This window comes from Rissa tridactyla, chromosome 8, assembly GCF_028500815.1.
Source record: "Rissa tridactyla isolate bRisTri1 chromosome 8, bRisTri1.patW.cur.20221130, whole genome shotgun sequence".
NCBI classification, from domain to species: Eukaryota; Metazoa; Chordata; class Aves; order Charadriiformes; family Laridae; genus Rissa; species Rissa tridactyla.
In genome coordinates this window covers 34295119-34320238 of record NC_071473.1, presented here as the reverse complement: position 1 = coordinate 34320238, position 25120 = coordinate 34295119, and the positions used below count along the sequence as shown (strand labels likewise).

The window sequence follows — 25120 nt, the reverse complement described above, 5'->3', positions numbered from 1 at the left end:
GGGTGGGCGGCGGGGGGCAGCCGGCTGGTCCCGATCCGCAGGCGGCGCCTCAGAGCCGTCAGACGCCCACGGGAAGTAACGGGAGGGTGTCACCTGTCCCAGGCGCCTCACGGGGGTTCCCGGAGCAGAGCTACTGGCGGCGGCGGTGGAGGGAGTGTGGCGTCCCTTGGCCAAAGCGGCGTGAAGGGCAGCGCGAAGGGCCTGGCCTTCCCGGTACACCTGTAATAAAGTCCCGAGCGTGGCTGCCAGGCCAACGTGCCTCTATCTCTCCGTGCTTCGTTTAGCGATCTCGCTTCTGGGGGAAACGACTCGCTTGTAACTGTGACGGCAGGAGTCCGGCCGCTCTCCTCCGGCCCTCGGCGGCGGCACCGGGCGCCGCGGGGCCGAGCTGTGCCCGCGGGGCTGCCGTCCCAGCTGCCGCTTGGTCGCGGGCTGTCACGTTTGTCACCGCTCCAGCCTAGCGTGGCCCTTGCTCGGGACAGGGGAATGGCACTGTCTCCTCCGGGCCGCCGAGCCGCCGCAGCTCTGCCCTGTGTCGGGACGTGGCCGTTAACGCGGGGAGAAGGAAGCTACCCCAGCCCGCTATGGGGCTGCCCGAGCGCTTGGACCCGGCGGCTGCTCCTCAGGCAGCGGAGCCGCCCCTGACGGGGATGTGGCTCCGCTCTGCGCCTGCTCCAGCGCCGCCGCCTGCTCGAGGCCCAGACACCGGCACCTTGGGGCTCTGCCGCCACCGGAGCGCATCTTGGGCGTTCTTCCATCGCTAAGTGTTCGTGGCCCCGGGGGGCTGCTTCGTCGGGGGCTCGCCGTCTGCAGGGCCCCGCCAGGATCCCATCGGCGCGGCGGGGGCCTCTGCGCGAGGCAGCTCCGCTCGCCGCCAGCCATGGACGGGGACAGGGTGGAGATAGACGGCGGCATCATGGAGGGGGTGAGCACCGGCGGCGGGCTGGCCTCGCACTGTCTCGCCCCGGGCAGCGGTGACGGGCGGGAAGGGTGGGTAGCGGCCGTCCGGGTGGGAAGTGCCTGACGAGCGCCGTTTCTCCGTGCAGGGCGGGCAGATCTTGCGAGTGTCCACAGCCTTGAGCTGCCTGCTGGGCCTGCCGCTGCGGGTGCGCCGGATCCGCGCCGGGAGGAGCCAGCCCGGCCTCAGGTAACGGCCCCTGACGGCCGCTCGCCCGGGCGGTGTCCCGCGGCGCCGTGGGGCTCGCGATACGTCGTGTGCAAGGCCCCCCCCGGGCCGGGGGAGTAGCTGTGCAAACCCCTGGGCTTGCTTTTGTCTGAAAGGCTTCCAAGAACAAACCCCGTGTATTTCCATTGCTTTAAGAGGGCCTTTTCGTCAGAAAATCCCGTCTGTGGCGGAAAGCTAGGCTATGAAGCGGGCACTCTCCCGGCGGGGGGGTTCGGAGCCTTCGCCTGCTCCCCTCAGCGCCGTTCCCGCCCCTGACCCCGTCCGGCTGCTGGGGCAGGCGAGGCCGCTGCGCCGGTCGCCACCTGTCAGGGCCGACAGGCTTGCAGCGCATCTCCAGAGCGTATTCAAAGGGGCTAAGCAGACTGCAGGGTACGAGGCATGAAGTACAGCTGAGGTCACGTAATGCCTCAGCAAAACATGGTTCACCGAGTGTGTAGTGTTAAGGACAGTGCATCTCTTTCCTGATTAAATTACTCAAATGAATGGAAACGCAAACAAAGCAAGATACATAGCAAAACCGTTAGCGCTCTCGTGGCTCTGGCAGCCAGCTACTGGCTGGGCTCCAGTTCAGTATTGCCATCATTACCCCATTGCGGTTTTGTCCAAGCATTTATCACAGTAGGACAAGCGACTGCTCCTGCATCTCATCTGTCTGTCTGGGTCCATTCTAATGGAAAACACAGCAGAATCCTGCAAATTACAGAATGCTGCTCCTTTGGCTGCTGTGAACTCAGGAGAAGTACTGTAGAATCATAGAATCATCAAGGTTGGAAGGGACCTTTAAGATCATTGAGTCCAACCATCAACCTAACTGTGCCAAGTCCACCACTAAACCATGTACCTAAGCACCACGTTTACTCATCTTCTAAATACCTCCAGGGATGGTGATTCAAGCACTTCCCTGGGCAGCCTTTTCCAGTGTTTGACGACCCGTTCAGTGAAGAATTTTTTCCTAATATCCAATCTAAACCTCCCCTGGCACAACTTGAGGCCATTTCCTCTCATCCTATCACCTGTTACTTAGGAAGAGAGACCAACTCCCACCTCGCTACAACCTCTTTTCAGGTAGTTGGAGAGAGCGATAAGGTCTCCCCTCAGCCTCCTTTTTACCAGACTAAAAAACCCCAGTTCCCTCAGCCACTCCTCATAAGACTTGTGCTCTAGACCCCTCACCAGCTTCGTTCCCCTTCTCTGGACTTGCTCCAGGAGGAACCAGACCAAATTTCTGATCCTTATTTGATGTGAAATTTGCAATTGAAGTATTTATCAGTTGGTGTTTAGTAGTTCTTTCAATGTAAAATGAGTATGTAGTCTACTTGAACCTATGTTTAACTTCGTATTGTCACTCCAAGGCCTCAGCATCTGTCTGGTTTGGAGATCATTCGGGATCTATGTGAGGGGAAGCTGGAAGGTGGAGAAATTGGCTCAACAGAAATAACCTTCACTCCCGGGAAGATCAAAGGTGGAACCCACATAGCAGATACAAAAACAGCAGGGTATGTCTTTGTACACAGATAATGACTGACTGTTAACTGCTCTTACCTGCTTTTGGTAACTTTAAAATTATGACAGAAGATGTTTTGGTAACTTAAAATTATCACAAAAGGGGGGGGGGAAATAACATTAATACATGGGCAGTGAGCCAAAATCTGTACTGCCTGAGCCAGATATATGTTACCAAAGAACCTTTAGTGTAGGCAGAACATGTATGAATAAAGTACATGCAAGTGTACTAGTTTTAAAATTGTAATTGATGTATAAGTTGAACACTTGATTGATGTTAAGCAAAAAACAGCTGCTCAAATGCATCAAATTAGATAAGTATCTAAAATCTGGGAGATCTAAAATATATTTCATCATATAATAAAGTAAACTTTCAGATTTTACTTACGCATGTAACGGTACCATATGGGGTACCAGTCTTTTGGAGAGGGAAACATATTCTATCCACAGTTCTTTGTACCGGTGTTTGTCTGTCCTGTATTTCTGTGTTGGGTCCTTTGTTCTTGGAATCTGTTTCAAATCAGAGTAAATGGGTTTAGCTATGGAAGGCTGCTGTGAACAGTTGTTTGGAAGTATAAGCTAGGTTAGGCATAAGTTAAAGTTTCCTTTAATTTAAGAGAAATATTTTTCTGAGTATGAACAACCAAGCCGATGCCTTTTATGTAACACAGAAAGGTTTGAGTAAGCAGCAATGCAGCAGAATTAGTAATTAAGCACAAGCAAAAAAAAAAAAAAAAGAGAAACAGTATGGTTCACAAACATTTGGAAGCTATTTAAGGAAACAAAACTGTGTTTTCTTCAGTTCAGTGGTGATTACTGTTTTCACAATTCAAAATGATGTTTGAAAACCCTGTGAGATAACTTTTGTTTTGCTGAACAAGCTTACTTTTGGAAAATTTATTTTGGAAGTTTTTTATTATCTATGAAGTACGGAGAGATTCAATGATAGGGGAATCTTATCTCTAAAAGTGTATTTTCTATGCCTCTGAATTTTCTTGTGCGGGATGCTGACTGGCTTCTAATCAATTTTATAGTTTTCCAAATATTTTGTTATTTAATAAGTATTAAAATGCTAAAATTGCTGCCTAAGCCTTTTCTGCTTTTATCACCTGCTAGCCAAACCTACAGTTTTCACAGTCTCATCAGTACACTAAGTAAGCTACATTACTTTTATTTCAAACAGGAATATTAAAGATGCAGTTATCGTGAAACAAAAATCTTCATATTTAGGCTTGCTAAGGACATAAAGTTTTAAATTAATAACTTTTAAGTAATAGGTTTATAGGTAATGTTCAAAATCAAATACTTATGTGAATGCTCTGAATAGTAATTTGCCTTTGACATGTAATGATTCTATGGATTTCTGTGGGGTATGACTGCACAACATTTGAGTATCTTGTAATTGCTTTTAGGAGTGTGTGTCTACTGATGCAGGTAGCAATGCCCTGTGTGCTGTTTGCTGCTTCCCCATCAGAACTTCGTTTAAAAGGTGGGACTAATGCTGAGATGGCTCCTCAGATAGACTACACAGTCATGGTAGGGAAAAATTTCTTTGGCTTGGTGTGTCTTTCATGCATATATATGCAATGTAACGATTGTATTTCTGTTGCTCTTACTGCAAGTTTATTTGTTAATATGGAATTGGGCATAGGCATATTACATGATTCGTGTACTGTATGTAGAGAGCAACCAGTGTTTCACGGAATTGCCTGAAACAGCAAGTAGTCTGTTTGCTCTTAATTACTAAAGAACACGTCACTTAAAATATATTCTTTATTCTAGAAGTGCTGTGAATTGTTAAGAATTTATCTTCCTCTTTCCATAAGAAAATACTTTTCCACAAAATGTTGCTCAGAGTGAAGTATGAGGAACATCAAATAAGCTGTATGGAGGAGTCTGGGTATCTTTTTTTTTTTTTTTAATAATGTAACTGAAATTTTTGTGTTGAATTCTCTTTTCTGTAAGACTGCATAAAATAGTAGGAAATTATAAATGCAAAATAGATTCACCTTATGTTTTTATGTATGCTTGTTTTTCAGGTTTTCAAGCCAATAGTTGAAAAGTTCAATTTTACATTTAATTGTGACATAAAAAAGAGGTGAGTTACAGAGGCATGTGTCATAGGCAGGCCTTCCTGAATCAGTGTGTGAGCACAGAGGCACGCACACAAGGTGCCCTGAATCAAGCTGAGGGGTGAATTTATAATACATGAACTAATCTGCATTAGCTGCCCCTGTATGTAGTGTCACCGAATGATCAATGTGATACAGTTTTTCCTGTCTTTTTTTCATTGCTGATTCTTCATCCGCTGTTTAATGTTTCCCATGAGCTGCCTCCAAGGGAAGCGCGTGCAAACAGGCACTCCATTGCTGAGCTTTTTCTGAGGTGCCAGTTATGTTGGTGTTAGTTAGTTAGTAAGATGCGTGCTATGAGGTAATACTGTTAGAAAACATAATTCTATTACAAAGATTTGTAAGGCATGCATCAACAAAATTCACATGTACAGTGACAGAAAACATAAAAATGTATAACGAAATATATGCAGAGCATTATGGTTCTTTTCTTGCTTTCCTTGTGATCTTTGCATTTAATTATATCTGATTACTGTTTCTAAATAGGGGCTACTATCCTCAGGGAGGTGGTGAAGTTGTAGTCCAGATGTCACCAGTAAAAGAGTTGAGCCCAATAAGCTTAACAGAACGTGGCACAGTGACAAAGATATATGGAAGAGCATTTGTTGCTGGAGCGCTGCCTATAAAAGTAAGTGCTGATAATAGCTCTGGTAGTATCCATCTTCATATATCTCTAGAAAATTGCATGTAATCTGCTTAACATACTTCTACTGTTCTTGTATTCTGTGGTCTTTCACACACAAAGTCGCCTTATTAAATGGTTTCAATTATTCAGACTGTAGAATAGAATTTTGGACGTTTCTGAAATGCATTTATGGCATAGGAATATGGTAGCAGCTGAAACAGGAAATGACAACTGTATCCTTGATATCCTTCATATGACTGTTGAAAAGTCTTTAGCGTATATTGAGGGTATCTTATATCTGATTTACATACTGTTTGTGTTTACATGGATTATTGTAAATCTGAAATCATGGCCCTCGTTCATAGGTTTATGGGTAAACTGTGGTGCACTGTAATAGGCATAGGTCAGATAACATCAAACTTTTCAACCATTGCTAAGGGTATTGGACAGAACAAGTTAAGGGTTGGTTTAGCCAAGGATAAAACAGAGAAAAATTTGCTTCTTTATAATCCCTTCTTTCTATTATTCCTATCCTGTCTGTGTTTACAGAGAATGAGTGGTGGGATCTCCTCAAGGCTCCTTCTCATACACAGGGTAGGAATTAGTAGAGAAAGGAAGAGGAGAAACTGAGTTACTTTTTGAAGAGCAGTGGACAGCTGGTTTTGGTCTTAAAATCTCCAAACCCATGAATATTGGCTATGGTTGGATCACAAGGATGGGATAAGCTTCATGTGCCCCCACCTGCCTGCAATTTAAAATTGTTATTTTATATATTATGGAGTACATAATAATTGGGGGGGAGGTTACAATCTAATCTCTTGAGATAATTGGGACTAAAATTAAATCTTTCTCCCTATGAATGGAGAAAAGTCCTTGAATTTCTATTGATATTGAAGCTTCTACATATATCACTATAACTGGCATTCGTTCAGCATTTAGTGTTACCTGAATTTTGTGGGAAAATTCTCAGAAGAGATGATGTTCAGTGCTTGCTTGTAGGGGTTCTATTGCAATCTTCTATTTTTCTAGTTGATCAAGTAACCCCTTTATTCAGGGATCCACTGTAATAATTAAAATTACGAGAAAGAAGTATTACTATAGTTACATAATTAATGTTTTTTACCTCTTACCTTGTTAGCTGGCAAAAGACATGTCAGCAGCAGCAGTGAGATGCATCAGAAAAGAAATCAGAGATCTTTACATTAACATTCAGCCTGTTCGAGAACCTGATGATCAAGCCTTTGGCACTGGAAGTGGAATAATGTAAGACAAGCCCAAACTTTCTATTAATACCTGTAATCTTGCCAGTTCATTAGCTAGATCTTGATTACGTATCTGATAATGTGAGTGATTTTGTTGTGATATTGATTCTGTTTTTTCTGCTTAGTGTTGTTGCAGAGACTTCAACAGGTTGTTTGTTAGCTGGGTCTTCACTTGGCAAGAGAGGTAAGAGTTACATGAAGTATACCTCTTTCAGATCTAACTTAATATATACTATTAACAAATAGGAATCTGAAATATAATTTGTTCAAAGATCTGATGCTTTGAGTGTTGCAATTTTAAAAGTATGTTGTTTAGTAATAAAGGACAGCAGAAATAAGCAGATTTTAAATGTAGTAAGTGGAATCTTACACTTCTAAGCTACTTCTGCCTAGTGACAAAAATTACCAAAGGGTTAAACTTACCTTTCATCAGAATGGATTGTTAAGGATCACTGAGTTGAAAATGTTTCTGGACTTTAAGACCATAGTCTTGGTGGTTTACCTGTGAAGTTTTTGTTCAGCACTGAATCTAGATGTGTATCTAGATTAAAAGGAGTATAAGTTATTTTTTTTTTAAATTATTTGAATAAGATGTTTCTCTGACTGTAAGTAGGACTACTTGCTTCCCACTGCTTAGGAAATATGAACTACATGTCATCATAAGGTGGGAGGGTTTTTTTAAGCAGACATTTTAGGCAAAAGAATGGAAATAAGGTTTAAAAATTTGGTCATTTCTTGTTAATTTTCTTTCATTCTGTATTTTTAAAATGTTAAATAATTGGCAACATCGTAATCCCCTGGATTTCTCTGTTAGGAAAGAATGCCGACAAGGTTGGCATTGAAGCAGCTGAGATACTGCTTAGGAATCTTAAACATGGTGGAACTGTGGATGATTCTCTGCAAGACCAAGTAAGCCTCCTGTATGGGTTCACCTGAAGTTGAAGTAGCAAGAACATGCATGTATGTATTACTTGTAAAGAATATAAATCTGAACAGGGAAAGAATGAGATATAGATTTCAAAGTTAGACTGTATCTCCACAGGTAGGCATGGCTTTATCTAATTCATTGATAATTAGAAGTTTTAGGAGGTTTCTGGGTGTGGTCACAACATCACTAGGATTAGCAAATTACCTACAGTTCTTGGGAACTCCAGATGCTGCTGACTTTGCATCAACACTCTTAAATTTTCCCTTCCTGCAAATCATAATAGGTATGGAAGAAAGAGGTAGGAATTTGCTTCTGTTTGTCGCTCCATGTAGTGGAGTAAAAATAGTTCCCTGGTTACATATTGAGAATGATACTAAGTGAAGCTATTAGAGAACAGAATATCTAGGAGGTGTTCCTGGTTGTCTTGCTTGCCTAATTTTATTTGATAATTAAGGCCTTCCACCATCCGCTATCTTATTTTCAGTAACGCAGCCAGGTAAGAATCTTGGGCTGTTCTAGATAGAATGACATTACCTCTTAGCTGTAAACAGCTGGCCACACATTACTATTATGTAGATTAAATGGAAGTATTTAGGTCTGGGACTCCTCGTACTTTTTCCAAAGCATGCACAGTACAGTTGATGGAAATGTGCCACAGCTAGATTTAGCGTGTACGGGAACTACTCAAAGTTAGATGATTCTTTACAGAGTACTTGTCATGGTGATGCTTCTAAGTCAAACCAGATTTTTTAAATATCTGTCTGGTGAATATGTGATCAGAAAGTGTTATAATTAGAAAACCCTTACTGAGTTTTTCTCACCACACAAAAGGAATATAGCAATCTGGAGTGTGAGATGACTTGGGGGAATTTCGGGGCAGGAGGGTGAAGGAGAACAAAGTTAAGTGTAGTAACAGAAATTCAGTGCCAAACTCCACCGTGGAAAAGTAGCAGCACTTGTGTAATATGCATTACAGTGGTAATTTCCAAGCTTCTTGAGCTTTGGATCACTGTTAACACTCAGCACCGTGAACTTCTATGAAACTTGGCAGACGACATTTTAACATCTACAGACATTTTGCATGTTTTTCCTCCTTCTTTTTTTTTTTTTAATCAATAAGTTGCTAGGATCTCTAGAGTTACTTAATAATTACCTTTCCTTCCCTTCAGCTGATCATTTTTATGGCGCTAGCAAAGGGGGTATCTAGAGTGAAAAGTGGACCAATTACACTTCATACTCAAACAGCTATACACTTTGCAGAGCAGCTAACAAAGGTGAGTCCAAAACTTCAGGAAGTTCTACCTGTCAGTTGTCATCCAGTAACTAGGAATGTTCACAATTCAGTTTAGCAGGCATTGTGAACTGAACTTGATCATGGAGGACAAGCACTGACAAAATAATTACTACGATATTTATATGGGAGTTTACCTGTAGAAAGTGAATGTACTTTAAGAGTTAAATGCCTTTAGAATGGTTACCACCTTTATTTAAATGTGTTTTCATTAAATCAGTCAAAGCTATAATATATATAAACACATATCAATATGATTATTGGACATGGGACATTGAATATTTAAACTTACGTATGTTATAACTTATTTAGTGATGTATTTCTAATCCTGTTTTAGGCCAAATTTACTGTGACAAAATCAGAAGAGGAAGATCCCAGTAAAGATACCTACATCATTGAGTGCCAAGGAATGGGGATGATAAACCCAAATGTATAGTGTTAAAAACAAAACAAAAAAAGCAGCAAGCTGACAAAAGCAAACCTCAACATACCTCAGTGATGTACTGCACTACATTTCAATGGATGTATAGTACGCATGTGAACAGGAGGAGCCTTCTGCCACATCTGAGTGATTTAACTTCAAGGATGATGTTGAGTTTTTCCTTGGTGTGCTGAGAATCTGTGGTGTGAAAAATGGAAACTTTTCTTTCCTTTTTTTTTTTTTTTTTTTTTTTTTTTTACTATTAGCAGCAAAATGAGCACAGACAGGACAGCAAAGAGAATACATTGTACGTATGTGAGGGCTTCAATTTAGAAGCTTTGAAAATTCAGATTCACCAAAGTAGAAAATAACTATTTCAGTTTTGAAAAAATATTGATACAGTCTTTTCCCTTTAAAAAAATTAAGTTTTATTCTTTGAGAACCTTTATGGTATGAGGTATATGGAATGAAGTGCACCATCAGATCTGTATTGCTGTTCTTCCTTAACCGTTTTGCTTAAATTGTGCGTGAGGAAATAATAAAGCAATATCACAATATGAAAGCCTGTTATTTGTATTTGCTGTTACCTCAGCAGGTTGTGTTAGTGGGAGATGGATACAAGGTAACTTTTCAGAAGCATAATTTCTTTCCTGCAGAAAGAACACTCAATGCATAAAATAATCTTCTTTTAAATGTTTTCTTTTCGTCTATTTTAGAAAAACCTTCTCAGGCAAGCTAAAAAAATGTACCTCATTACATCTGAAACACAAATTATTAACTTTATGAGATGATAGGATTTTCTGTCTACGGTTGTCCTTGTTAGCATACTAACTGGGTCTACGTTTTCACCAAGCTGTTGTTGTTTGTTCTTTTTAAAGGGAGTACTTAATTTCAGCTAAGATCAGGTAGCTGTTGAACAGGCATATACACATATACATACATATATTTACACAATGTTGCATATACACACAGGTATATTTAGGCATATAAAATCCAGTTGCGTTATGCCCCATCTGTGGCTTAAGTAAGGAAGACCTGCTGCCAGTCTGGCCTTAGTAGTGCTACAAAAGCTTTTCCTGTTGTAAAAGAAGGAATATAAAAGGAGAGATAGGGCGTAATTTGTTTTGTATATGAAGAACTGAGTCACAGAGTTGGAATCACTTAACCGAAACTATATAAATGCACTCTGGATGCTTGAACTGATTTCCAGGTTTTCCATAGCCCAGTGTTCAGCCCTTGCTTTAAGATCTTTTTTTCTTCAGTTGTGACTATTGAATCTAACAGCTAAAGATGTAACTTGAAGTATGATTTGTCTTACTCATTAAGATAATTGCATTACTGTGCATTTCAAACAAGACAGAAATCCTTTACTGATATACAAAAACGTCCACCAAATATCTACTTAACAGTATCTTTCCTCTTAGGGTTCTTCCCCTCTTCCCACCTGAAAAGTAGTGCAAAGGAATGGGATGCTGTTAATGTCTTTCTCTCTAATACTGGGAATGGTCTGAAGGCGGCAGCAGATACCTGCGAAACACGTTTGTGATACTGATACTTGACTGCCGTTGAAAAGCACCTCTCTGAATTGCTAGTCTGTGCTGCTAATGATTTTTAGTGGCTGTTTTTGGAAGAACTCAAGAGTGTATTTTTCAAATAAACGGAAAGAAAGCCCCCAAGGAGTTGTTGCCTGTGCTTAAGAAAGCAACCTCTTCTAAGACACATTTCAATGGATCTTACCTGTTTCCACAATTCAAAAAATTAATATACTTGACTAATCTTATTTCTAATGGAGAGATTCCTGCTGAAGGGATGGCTGGGTGTAATTTAATTCAACCTCCTGATCAAAACACCACTAATTTAAAAGTTGTATCAGTTTGCTCAGAGCCTTGTCCAGTCAAGTTTTGAAAGTTTTCAAAAATGGAGGTTCTACAATTTTTCTGTGCAACTTGTTAACAGAGCTTAACCCCTCCCAGAGCTGGCATCTAATGTGAGCAGGCAAAAGGGTTATGCTTTGTGTTTGTTTAGTTTTTGTGGAGTTTTTTGTTTGTTTCTTAAGCTGAGAGTCTGCTTCTTAAATGGAAGTTACTTTCTGCTACAGGAAACATATTGCGAAGGTGAGCTTAGCAGTATACCAGTTCTGCAGTATTTCTTCAGAAGAAAATTAAATAGTCAATTCTACCTTACTCAGAAGATTTCCAGTACGTGGGGAATCCTCAGGTTGCTCTGGCAGCTGAGAACAAGGAATCTTCAGTAAGCCCTAGAACTAAAATGATAAAACCAAGAATTAATTACAAATAGTTACATAGCATTGCTTAAAGTAAATACAGAAAAGCATACTGAATACAGTTTGTAACTAACAAAGTATTCCTTTTTATTAGTTTTGAATTCAATCATTGGATTCTCTATTTTAATATCTTTTTACCAATATCCAATCAAGTAACTTTCACAGAGTGCAGGCAATTAGATTTATTTTTTATTATGCAATTCAAGCATTCGTAGAAATTATGCTAATTGAGAGACATTCTTTGTACTATTATTCAAAGTAAGCCAACATTGCGTACATCTTTATAAATTACAGTCCAGCAACTAACTCTTTAGGGGTTTAAAACCCTTTAGGCTTTAAAATCTCTAGCGAGTGCCTTACACACTCGGCCTTCTTGCCCTGTAATCACAGCTGCACTTTAGCAATCAAATAAGAATGACCTGCTTTCTTGCCTAATAGATTCTTTGTGGACTATAAGCATACTTAGATGTTAATGCCTAGATGGTTTAAAGACTAAGTAAATCAGCGTAACTAGCTCCTGTCATGCTAAGAAAACCTTATGAATAAAAGCATGGCCAAATTACATCTTTTAGATTAGGCAGGCTTTTACATTTTTGTGCACGTGTACATACTGTGTTATGCATGAAAAGTAGGATAAGCTTCAGCATGATTTTATATCTGCTCAAAGGCTGGCTGGAGTACCTTGTCATAGCTTTTTCATCGCTTCTCTTTGCTTCTGAAAAACTATGCCAGTTTGCATTCCTGAGGTGTTCTCTGCAGTGCTACCAAAATTTTTCCTACATTCACAAATGCCCAAGACTGTCTTGGAACAATCGCAGCAAAAAAGAAGAGCTAGTGAAACCTTGAGAGAACTATCTCACATTGCAATTCCTAGCTCTATCCAACACTTCCTGAAGTCGGGTCTATCTAACTAAAAATTTATTTTGGAAAGAAGTTTAAAAAGTGCAGGCTTTGTTTCTACGGAGAAGAGAAAACAAATAATCAACAAAACAGAGCAAAATTCAGCTGAACAAAAAATTCCCATTGAAAAATTAAAATGCAATTCCTGTCTTCCAGAGAGACATACAAAAGCATATAAATGCTCAGCCAACATACTTAACAAATATTATGAAAACCCAGGCTATCAAAAAAAGTTTCTTCAACTTCCTCTTAGTAAATGTACAATAAATAGCAGCTCGGCAATGCTGACAACTATTACTGCACCTCCCCACTCTCCGCAAGCCTGTTAAAAAGAGCAGCTGGTCATTAATAATTAGCAGTCCTTGGTAGCTTCCTTGCAAGCCCATCAAGTGTCCAGCCTTCTTTTGTGACATGACCACTGGGCCACCACTGCATATATACCTTAACGAATTTTAACTGAGGTAATAAAATTCATAAAATTAATTTGGAACTACTAGTATCATTCATATTCTACTGAGTTGCTACTTTCCCTTTTCAATGGGGTTCCGCATCGTAAAACTTAATTCCTCTGAGTTTAAGTTTACTTTCAATTCACTTAGATTTTAAATCTACAAGTCAAAACATGAGCTGCAGATCTTGTTACACCACACTGCTAGGTAGCGCATGATGTATGTACTCAAGCTTAAATTTTACAGCATAATTAATTCTTAAAATTAATGCACTGTGTGCAAATTAGTTATTGTTAGTTAGCGGTGTAACATTTCTTTTTTAAAACTTCCTGCCCTTCTTGAATATTAACTAATAATTACAGTGCATTACTTGAAGCTTTTTAACTTTCATTTATATCCATTTACAATCATATCATTTTTAGCGATAAGGTTGGATTAAGTCACTTGTGGGAATGTATTAACCTTTTGTTCAGGAAGAGATGAGACATTGCTTGCACCTGCTCTACAAATACGCACCAGGTTTTCTTATGTTAATCAGGCACATTTGAATCTTACATAAAAACTTCAGTGTGGGTGTATAGATGCAACTAAGATGCTTACATTTAATACTGCTCAAACAAGTAGTGGCGATGACTCACAAGTTCTATACACCAAGGAAATGGGATTAATCCTCTCAAACCACGTGTCCCTACTGTACTTTGATGAGAGAGAATTGTGTTTGGATGAACGCGATGATCAGGGAAAGGCATTGCACTGAGACATGCAGGGACTGAAGTCTCAAGGCAAATAATAAGGACATTATATGCAGCCAGTTATAAAAAGTTTTGCAGGAAATACTGCACTCTGGTTACTGAAACTAAATACTGAACTCACTCTGGTACTCAAAAAGAGTAACTTTGAGCCTTTCCTCCTCTCGTGCCCTTAAATCTACTTCAGCTGGGAACTGTTTCTCTTCTGAGCCTATGCATCTCATTCTGGTCACTAAAATATAGTAAAACATTTACTATTTTCTAGGCCTTATTGAGAATGCTGCATTCTGTTATGGACCCCTCCATTCAAGAAAGACACCAACGGTCAGGTTGGTCAGGGGCTGGAGCCCTGTGGAGAGAGGCTGAGGGAAGGGGGTTTGCTCAGCCTGGGGAGGGGATGGATTTGGGCATCTCCCAGCAACCTGCCAGTGCCCGTGAAGAGGTTATGGAGGGGACGGAGCCATGCCCTTCATGCTGGTGCATGGCGGGATGGCGAGAGGCAGCGGTGGCACACTGAGACATGAGATGCTCAGGCTACACAAAGCCCTGACCAGCCTGAACTCATGGCAGATCCTGCATCGAGCAGGGGTTTGGACCAGAGCCCTCCCATGGTCCCTTCCCATCTCAGTTATCCTGGCATCCTGAATGCCCTATCCAGCAACTAATGATCACCCGAACATAGTGTGGAAGAATTCTCTAAAATATTCCAGCATAGCTTATTTATAACTGACATTGTTGAAATGAGCCATAGGTTAAATAAAACACTAGACCAAATAAAGGTGAATATCGGGAAAATAATCCAAATTAAATTCTTTACAATGGAAACAGTGGAGAAGCTTTTTTTAAAATTAGAGCTATGTATTCTTGAATTAAAAACAACAGAAATGCAAGTGAATGCAAACACAGAGATTCAATCTGTTGGTGATTGGAGACAATAGAAAGTAATATCAGTATCTAAAAATCAAGTAAGATAGGTCAACTGGAAAGTGCTTCTCTAATATTTGACTGCAGAAAAGTCTGTAAAGACTGCGGTAAAACAAGTGGGAACACAGTCCTGTGTAAACTTAGGCAGAACCAGATGTTTTCCTTTAATCCCACATTTACTAGAGCATTGCAGACCAAAGTTCAAGGCTTAGGAAATCCTCTGATAAATTCACTTAAAAGCTAAAAGCTCTTACGGAGTACACATATGGAGAAGCTCACACTATAAACTGTGTGATTTTGAGTATTTTGTAACACCCAGCTGCCTCTTAGGTGTTTCACAGTCTCTGCTCGTCCCAGGATGCTTTCCAAATCCAATACCATAATTCCATAATGATAGGGTATCTGCTAGAACAAGGATCCCTGATTTGAAAAGCCCACTTTCAAATAATAACTGAATCTTTTTCTTCACATACAAGTATTTTAGGATGAAATTTCGGGCAAATTTTCTGCTACACCATGCTCGTTTTCAAAGATCCGTAAAAACAACAAATTTTTTAGCTAGGACAACATCCAGAACTATTTCTACTTCTCTCCTTCCGAATATATTTGTTTAGCCACTTAAGATTTCCATTACCAGATGAATGATTCCTGTGTAAAATGACAATTTGTGAAAGGGTTTAATGATTTTTCCACATGGAAACCTCTCTATAAACAGAGAATTTTACATGCACTGCACTGTTCTAGTTTATACAACTTCAGCTGACCTGAAGTTCATGCAGCTCTTGTAATCCAGGAATGCGCTAGTAGATCGTATGTTTTCTCAGCCTTTAACACTTGTAGTAGAACAAAGTCAGGCTTGTTTTTATCCCATACTCCTTTTTTATACCGGTATTACATTCCATTAAAAAAAAAAAAAGAAAAAGTGATGAATAAAGCATTTTATCAGAATGGGGTCTTATACAAAAAGGCTGTGCAGACTAAGACAAATTCCAGTATACTGCATTTTAGAAACAGTGGTCAAGACTTTGCTGTTATAATACAACAGCAAACCTTTGCTTATAATATGATGAAATCATGACTAAGGGAATTTACATTTGCATAACTGAAGGTGTAATTTGGGCTATATGCATAATTGAAAAAGATTATCAGATTATAGCATTTGGCAAAGAAAGGAAGGGAGAGTAAGCAGTGAGTCTAAACAGCATTTCCATCACTTTTATTCTACTATCATCCCCCCAAACTTAGCCACAGACTACTCTGAATTATACTTTGCTGTAATAGTTTGCTAGTGAGTACTCCACAGCAATTGAATTATGCTCGCTCAATTATCTGTCAGTTATGCAAATTTACCAACTATATTGCTTTTTATGAAAGTTAGTCCTTTCTTCCCTAGCCCCGTTTTCCAGGATTCTTTAGACTTTTTCCTTTGATCAAGTATAGGTTAAAAGTTAGGTCCTCTATCAGTACCATTTTAACATGGGAGTGTAAAGAAAGATTCTCAACTTATAGCAACTAAATTCACAGAATATCCAAGTAAGTCAAAGAAGTTACTCTGCAGTAGCACTGGGGAGCACTGGCCCCAACTGAACAAGGAATATCAACACGTGCTGACAAATCTTAGATAGCTACAGTGGGCTCGTCATCAGAAATGAGGGTAAGCACATGGCTCCCTTGTGTTTAAGTGTTTTGATGGTGCTGTATAAATATCTCTTATCACAACAAGATTGCTAGCATTCTCTTCTGTGTGGGAGAGTTCATTTTCATAGTCAAATTCTCAGATGTAAAACTGTAAAGGAAAACTCTACGAGTTAAGCTAAACTGTATGAGCTCAAAATAAGGGCTTAAAAATTAATTACATTCCATAAAGACCAACAAATCTTGGGCCTTGTATCCATTCAAACCTTTCATCTTTTTATTACCCCCCACATCATAGCTCTGGACTTTAAACTTCAGTTCCTCAGCTTTACCAGGGATTTTGCTACACATAATTACCTTCTCAGCTGAACATACTTAATAGTACCACTAACTGTTTTTTCTCTTTCCATTCCAAAGTGTAAAAGCCTCTTGTCTCAAAAGCCTTTGAAAATAACTCTTAATTCTATATTTTTTCTTTCTCTAATTTTCAGTGCTAAAAAAGGAACAATTAAAAAACAACAAACAATAAAAAATCAGTCTAAGCTGCTGCTTTTGCTGGAGAGCTAAGAAAAGACCTTTGCAGCTGATTTCCTTCACCTTATTAATTACAACTGGAACGAAATTTTCAAACTTGATGGACTGCTGGAGCAAAATTTTAAAAGCAACTAACTGATTTAGAAGTTTATATCTTTCAATAGGACACAGCCTGCTCCTCTGTCAAGCAGTGTTTGCATATAAATATGTGTACAAAGTCTTATTTCCAGAAGTGGCTACTTGAGCTCCCACCAAAGTTTACAAGTGTTGCAGTGTGCTCAGCTCCTCTGAAGCTGAGGTTATGTTTAAATTTTTTCTTTCTTTCCTTCCTTCCTTCTTTTTTTTTTAAATCAATTGTAAAATGTGCACCGCTGAAGACAGATTTGGTTAGTACTAACAAAACAGAATATTTAGAATTCGTTAATATAGTCCAAAAAGCCATATACTAAATAAAAATACTTTATATATTAACCCTTTTTACTTGCAGAAAGGAATTAAGGTAACTGAATGAATTGAGATAACCACCATCAGGGAGAAAAGGTCGATGTGACTTGCTTGTAACGTATTTTGGTCAGTCAGCACAAATAATTTTGAAACTGTGCTTTTAGATAGATTTGTTTGCTTCCCTCTTAGAAGATGGTGACCTCCAGGACCACAAGATTTATGTCCTCTGGCTGCAAGCCAAATCCCTGTATCCTGTAAAATAAACACAATGCAAATGCTTTGCCACTCAATCAAGAGTCAAGCTCAAGCCCACATTTAGACAGAATTTAGACGTGTTTTATCCAACGACTGTTTAATGATCCTGAAACAGAACAAATGAAAACTTCTTCCATATGAACTCCCCAGCCACTCTGGTTATCACGCAGGAAAAGAGGCAAGGCTCTCTCCCACAGCAACCTGGATAGCTAGTGATTCCTGCAATTTGGAGGGAAAACTGTTTAAATCCTTTCTAGCAGAGGAAGAAGTTGAACCTGCATCTTTTACTTCCTGAATGTTGCTTTAACTCACACATTGTGAAAAGGAGGAAACCCTACCACCTCTTGTCCAGACTTTTAAATGACTCATGCTGTCTTTCTGTTGAAAAGATTGCTGGTCTCTTGCACTAAAATATCACAAACGGATGGGAAGGTGTCCCTGCAGGAAGAACTGGGTTTCGAACATACGCACGTACCACTTAGGTCTTGGCAGCAATGGCCAAGAATTTGGATGGTTCCCTGCTCCACTCCTCATGGGCTGCACAGTGAGCCTGGGGGCAAACCAGGCTCCCACTGTCCAGGAATTTGAGTCTCAGAGCCAGCCACCGCAATCTAATCTTTTTTCCTTATTGCTGCTTCTCCTACCACGTGACTGCATGAAACTCAAATCCCCAGTAAATCATAGGCAGGCTCTTTCCAGGAGCCACTACTCCCCTGCACATGTCAGTAGCATGGGTAAGATAAATAAGATAAAAATTCATCAGAATAAGGAAATCTCAGCAAAAACCACCCAATTTTCCGTATGATCTCCTGGCATACGACAAAATCTCTGACACTTCGCAGGTTTAAATTACACAGTGTCACCCTATTGATCTAAACCTTTCTTTTGCCTTCTTTCTCATTCTCTCTCCCTAGTCACTATTCACTTTCTTTGTGTCACTGGCCGTAGTGTGTGAATCTGTGAAGAAGTGAGCAAGCTAATGCCCATCTTCTGCACTGCAGACTATCAGCATCTCCAGATTGCAGACTCGGTTGCAGTGGAACCAAGAACTTATGACAAATAGGATCAAATTAAAAAAAAAATAATTCTTTTTTACTTCTTGTTGTTTTTTTACTTCCTCTTCTGCTTCAATTTTTATTTTGTGCTCTGCTTTCAAGTTAATTTCTTTCCTGCTTTATGTGTGTTTCCTCACCTTCCCTCCAAATTCATATTTATTTCCCTTCTCCTCCCTCTTCTCATATTCACATCTACTTACAGAAGCATTAAAATATCACAGTATTGTTAAACTACAGAATTAGAAGTACAGTCTGGCTCCAGCTAACCTTGGTCCTTGCAGAATCATTTTACTTCCTGCAAACTACAACAATTGGAGATGCAGAAAGCGTCCAAGGACATCTCTGCAAGCCCCTCCTATGGTTTAACTGGAGAGAGGCTCAGTTCCCATGAGTGCAGCGCTAGCTTCTGTCTGCAGAGACAGCTACAGTAAATGGTGGTTCATGATATCTCATGAAATAGAAGGAATACTGGAATATGGGATTCACCTTACTTCTGCAGGTATAGGGGAGAGACGCATCCTCCTACAGAGTTTGGCTGGGTTTTCTTGCATCAAAAAATTTGTTCTTCAAACCACATGAAACTGAAGGAAATTAAGCTCACGTATATAATGCTGTAGCTGTGCTTGAGGTTATGCTTAAGTTCCTGGAGCCAGCTGCACCCACAGAGCCTGGAGGGGTAGGACTTTCATGTGAACCTATCCCCATGCCTGACTCTCCTCTTGGAGAGGCTTGGCACAACCGACTTAGACAAAGTTATGTGTAGGCAGCATGGATTACCTGGGAGTTCCAGCTCAAGCAAGCTAAAAAATAAAGTCTAGACAAACATGTAGTCAAATACCACTTGAGCAAAAATGGACTCCCGTTGTATACATGGAGATTTGTGAAGGCTCACAGCTACCTCCTGGTCCTTAGCAAAATAACAGTTGTTGGCCCATAGACAACAGACATCTTTGAAAGAAAGACGTTTTTCTTTTCATTCTTTTTGTTTAGGTGACAGAGTGTTGTTCAGAGTACGCCTAAGACTGCATCCAAACTGCTGGGAAGCTGTGATGGAAATTTCAAAAAATTACTTGCATGAGATTCCTGAGGTTTCCCAACTTCATCCAGGAAAAGAACAAGACTGGCTTTTCTCACATAAATGTAAGACTGACATTCAGTTAAACCAAGATATGCAAAATCCACAAAAGCCCAGAAACAAAGCAGATTAAAGAAAACTTGATCAAATTTTAGAAAAGTCTCTTTCCCAGCATTTTACTCCTACATATGCTTTATCTACCCTGCACTCAAATTACCACCATATGAGGAAGAGCAGTCTTCTGCCCCAGCCTCTTTCTCCTAGTAGCTACAAAGTTATTTACAGGAATTAAGCTTCACAATATGCCTGTAAGATAAATCAGTGTTACAAGGCAAGGTACAGGACAGACGGACAAAGTGAAATCAATTGCTAAAAGGCATATCAGAAAAGACTGAGTCAAAAAGTAGGTTTCAGGGTCCCTGGTTCTCAGTTCCAAGTCGCGCTGCCTGACTGCTCTTACTATTTTGTAATGACTGTGAAATTTATAACTATTTTGAAGATTTCTGCACATCACTGATGGTAACGATATTTTAAATCCCTCTAGTATAGGGCTAAAAAAAATATAGGGCTATTTTCGTGGTAACAGATCTCTCAGAAGTCCAAAAGTGCCTGATATACTGTTCAAATTCTGCACAATTTTCTTCTCTGGAACAGAATCTAGCAGCCAGCTTGTGCACTGTACCACAGCTGTTCCAGTAGCGCATTAACACTCCTAAGCACACAGAACATATTTAATGCCTCTTTACAAATAAGAATGCAGCATGAAAACGGGATGAGAGTACTTCAGAAACAACATTCCTTTATGAGTCTGGTGGGTCTCAGCTTAGAATCAAGTGCAATTTTGTGGCAATTTTTAGGATTTGTACATTTAGGATGTACAAAATCCAGAGGAAAACCTTTGCAGGGAAACTGCTGCATCCAGGAATCTTTTTGAGAACCTGGGTCACCGTGCTTCATGACTCCTGGCACTTTCATGGCCATCCTTCCACTGTCTCACAAGCTGCTGCCCTGTCTCCTCTCCACATTTCTGCAATTACAGCCCCACAGCTCTACGGTCACATACCCTGTATGTGGCATAGGGTTGGGTCACAGTCCTGAAAAGACTTAATGAACCCTCAATAAAGTGCACTGAATTTACTTACCCATTTAAAAAGCATTGTGTTTTGTTAATCCACGATTTTCTGGCTCAGATTCTCACTTCATGTGAGCATCATGGTAATTTCAAAAGACTAACAAAATGTATCTTTAGCCTTTTGGATGACTTATGTCTGGTGCAAAAAGATAGGGATCAACTTATTCAGTTACTTCTTACCTTGTCAATACCATTGCAACTTAACCATTCAGAAAGGAGACAAATTTGTTAACAAAGTTAAATTAAAGGTCCACCAAATTAAATTGCAGCTATTAGTAATATTAAAAATAATGTCTTCTACTATCAAAAAAAAGACATCATAAACAGCACCAGCTTTTACTTAAACAGTTTATGGATTTTAGTAATTAACAGAGTAAAAGCTGCTCTGGCACAGCTTTACAACTGTATGCAGGCAGAGACATTTTTCCCCCTTTAATCTTACAAGCAGATAGTAGTAATGGTGGTGGTGGTGACAGACACCCAAGTTTAGGTCAGGGGACTAAACAGCTGCAAGGACGGCTGTCAGTTCACACTATATTTATACTTTTCTAAAAAGACACAGCTGTTTGTTCACATGAGTTTTGATGTTACACAGATACGTGTCTAAACCAGCTGACTCTACATTATCACAGAAAAATTATTTCCTAAGCAATTTCTTTATGAGAAGACAGTAGGAAGACAAACGGCAGCAATTTGTAGATTTATGTTCTTGACTCATGGATTTTGACACAAAGTTTTGGGGTTTTTTTTTGGTTTTGCTGTTGTTGTTAAGCAAATCGGTGATAATAAAAGATGACAGGAACAGCATGTGCTCTTAACGAACTTGCTGTTTCAAAACAATGCTGGGAAGCTGCTGACATACCAATATGTATCACTTGCATGGCTAAACCGCTGAAAGTAACCCAGAGCGCACATGCATCTACAGCTTTAGGTCTGCTCACCAAGTTCCTTAGGGAAAACACCTGGCTCCAGGCTGCAGGCTTTCTCCAGGGTCACTGAACACTGAACCACCCTGATGCAGCTCACAGCCCTGGGTTTTTCCTGTGCACCACGTGTCCCACCATTCCACCCAGTGTGGCTCTTGATTAATGCCTTTGCTGAGGTGGAAGACACCGAAGAGGTGTTATCTCAGTAACAGTGAAGCACATACTGGAGTTCATGGATGCACTTGGGATGTGGCTGAGGGGGTCATAAGACAGGTAATCCAGAGTAGATGTACAAGTGAGCACTTTCAAAGAGGAGAGGAGCAGAAGAGGTGTTCTCTGTAACTAATACTAATGAGAAGTGAAAGCTTCTCTTTTACTCAATGCTGATTCATTAAAAACAGAACATGCTGACCTTCCCCCACACGAAGAGGGGGAAAGTTCTTATAACTTTCCATAGTGAGGAAATCTATATTTTAATTGGCTTCTGATGATATTGGTGATTTATGGATGGTTGATCCTAAATGACATTTGCAACAATTTGAAAAGGAAAGGGATATGGCTGCAAAGCACTGCAGGGCCCTGGTAGGAGAGATACAGCCCATCATCACATTTTCCTTTGTAAGGGCTGAATCCTATATCCTGTGAAATCTCTGACAAGTCTCATTTATTTCGACAGTACGGGTCTTTACATTTCAAAGAATGTTAAGACAACCTTAAATTCTTTCTGGGAATAAAGATTTACTTGAATACACTTTTCCGTCAAGGATACTTTAAAGGAAGTCCTGAATGTGGTTATCAAATACACTTCAAATGTTCAAGGAAATGAAAAATATCTTTCAGTCAACTTACTTGGAAAATCCAGGTCAGGCTTTATAAATATCAAAGACTTCCAAGGAGAAGCTAACTGCTTTTGACTTCCTACAGGAAAGTTTTGCTGTGTGACATGCTGAACAATGCCCATTTAGATGAAGTTATTAAATCCACTATAAGTTTATTGTGCATGTTTCTAAGTAGGCAATTAGAAATCACTGTTCTATGTCCAGTAAACATCTCTGCTGAGTGTGCATCTATGGCTAAAAAAAGGTCAGCTATCAGAAGTAACTGGTTTCACAGACACTTTCAGTCGATGCAAGTGTGGGAGAGATGGCTCTGTCATCATGCTGATGATCACCACCACTAGCTTGGCTGCACTAGCCTAAATGTGAGTAAGACCTACAGCAATTTAGGTTCAGGACCTGGTCCAGCCAAAAATTAACCCAAAGAAAAGGGGTGGGTGGGTGAGAAATTAGTTTTCAGTAAGGAGCAGACAATTCACATTAGAAATTTTGAAATATCTTCTTTTAATACCAGCCAGACTTTGTCAGATTAAGACAGCAATATCCCAAAATATTAGGATCTGCAAAGAATGAGATGCAGAATAGTATAAGAAACATTATAACTCCTTTAAGGTAACTAAATGATAGAGCTTCATCTGGAATAGAAAGTACCAGACTCATCCCTGTCTATGAAAAGCGTCGTTGCACTAGAGGTTTTGGAGAGGGTGAGAGAGATTATTGCCACGTGAAAAGTGTTTCTAAATATAAACACTTAAGAAAGTGATATTTTGGTGATTTTATTTTATTTAGAAAAGATAAGAGTAAGACAGAATTGCACACATTAATGATTAGTAGAAAAATGGTAGATGATAAACTTTTAGTCTTCCCACATTGTAATACAAAAACAAGGGGACAAAAAGGAGAAGTATTTCAAACCAAGTAAAGGAAATACTTTTTATAAAGTGTCTAATTAAACTGTGCAACTCTTTTCCACAGGAAGTAATTTGGGACAGCATTTTAAAGGGAGTCATGAAATGACTGGACGTTTAGACTTATGACTAATACCATTAGTTATGAAAAGAGACTAAGTCTCATGCCTGCAGACTTACATTTAAGCAATTTATATAATATATCAAAAAAAGCTCAATACTGTAGAAGCAGCAATTCCTAAATCTTTCTCCATGTGTGTTTCTTACATTGTCCTGCAAAACTTTGGTTGCTGCTCATTGCCAAAGACCAGTGTACTGAACTGTTTGAATATTTTTCATTTGATCTTGTACGGGAATCACATTGGTCTTACAAAACAAAAAATGGTGTCTTGTGGAAGCCTCTATCATGCATAGTTATAGAAAAATTTAGGGGGGGATGATCACAGGAGATGATCAAGTCCAACATCCCACTCAAAGCAAGGCTAACTTTACAGTTAGATTACGTTGATCTGGGTCTTTTCCAGCTGAATTGCAAAAATCCTCAAGGACAGAGGTTCTACTGCTGCTGAGCAACCAGTTTTGAGTGATGGACCGCCCTCAGCATGCGTTTTTTTCTCACATACAACTGGAATTTCCCTCATCACATCTTTTGACCGTATCCCCTTGTCTTTTTATTGCACACCTCTGAGAAAATACTTGCTCTGTGTTCCCTCTAACCCCTGCTAAGTGGAGGGGTATTGAAAGACTACAATCAGTCCAGAAATACACTGTGGCCTTCTAAGATGCACTTCTTACCTGGCAATCATATTTAGACATATCTGCAGATTACAAACTTCAAATTGCAAAACAGATTAAATAAGATCGAAAAGTAGGCTTATATTTGCCACAAAAATTCTCATACTTTGTCTTTTAAACCTGCCATCAGTATATTTTCAAAAAGTCTATGCTTTTAATTCAATCTAATTGTGATCTCTTCAAAGTTAAGAAATCAAATTATGAAGAATTAAATTGATCAAGCATATTATTATGTGAAATTTAAGGTGCTTCTTTGTACAACTTGTGTGTGGATCATTCTAGGGTGACCTAGAAGATGCACTGTACTACATTCCTTTATCTAGACTGCAGACTTCTGTCTCTTTCCATAAAAAAACAGGAGCCTGAGGATGGCTCTTTTAAGACACTCAAAAAACATGCTTTCAAGATGTCTGTGCTTGACAGTTCAACTGCAGGAAAGATACAACTAAAAAGAGGTATTCATCTTTTAAGTACAGGCAGGGATGTTAATCTTGTGGTTCAGAACTGACAGTTTTTCTTTTCAAGTGTCATAGGCTTGAGCTCTGATTACACACTCTTCACAGGCTCCAACAAAAGAAGCTCTTGTTTCATCTGTGCTTCATGCTGTTGGTCTATTGTTTCACATATTCATTTTGATAAATCATACAAAATGCTACCTTGAAATTAAGTTTTTGTCATTAACAGTGGAAACAATACCTATGTAAACAATCTTCTATAAAATTTTATGAGATTTTAAAAACATTCTACCAATTCAGTTAGGTTCTCAATATTTATCTCTCGTCTGTTTTATTACTACTCTCTACCCTGTTTTATTACTACTCTCTACCCTGTTTTATTATTACTCTTACTTTACAGTTTAGGACATTTAACA

The 25120-nt window shown here is 39.6% G+C and overlaps 1 protein-coding gene across 2 annotated transcripts; it reads left to right on the top strand.

Annotated features, from left to right (window-relative positions):
- Positions 1–22: 22 nt before the first annotated feature.
- On the top strand, positions 23–9920 carry RTCA (RNA 3'-terminal phosphate cyclase). Of its 2 annotated transcripts, XM_054212895.1 has the most exons (11): positions 27–925; positions 1047–1147; positions 2539–2682; positions 4102–4225; positions 4729–4787; positions 5308–5449; positions 6585–6709; positions 6834–6892; positions 7523–7617; positions 8806–8910; positions 9265–9920. In XM_054212895.1, the coding sequence occupies exons 1-11, from the start codon at positions 881–883 to the stop codon at positions 9361–9363; spliced, it is 1098 nt and encodes a 365-aa protein (XP_054068870.1). In that variant the 5' UTR covers positions 27–880; the 3' UTR covers positions 9364–9920. The 2 variants fall into 2 exon arrangements, with proteins under 2 accessions (XP_054068871.1, XP_054068870.1); XM_054212896.1 differs by lacking the exon at positions 9265–9920 and having other exon boundaries at positions 23–925; positions 7523–7668; positions 8806–8911.
- The last annotated feature ends 15200 nt before the right edge of the window (positions 9921–25120 follow it).

Coding starts and splice junctions, on each gene's coding strand:
- RTCA (XM_054212895.1), top strand. CDS start 881: ATGGACGGGGACAGGGTGGAGATAGACGGCGGCATCATGGAGGGG. Junction 1,148..2,538: donor AGGAGCCAGCCCGGCCTCAG/GTAACGGCCCCT, acceptor TGTCACTCCAAG/GCCTCAGCATCTGTCTGGTT. Junction 5,450..6,584: donor CTGGAGCGCTGCCTATAAAA/GTAAGTGCTGAT, acceptor TTACCTTGTTAG/CTGGCAAAAGACATGTCAGC.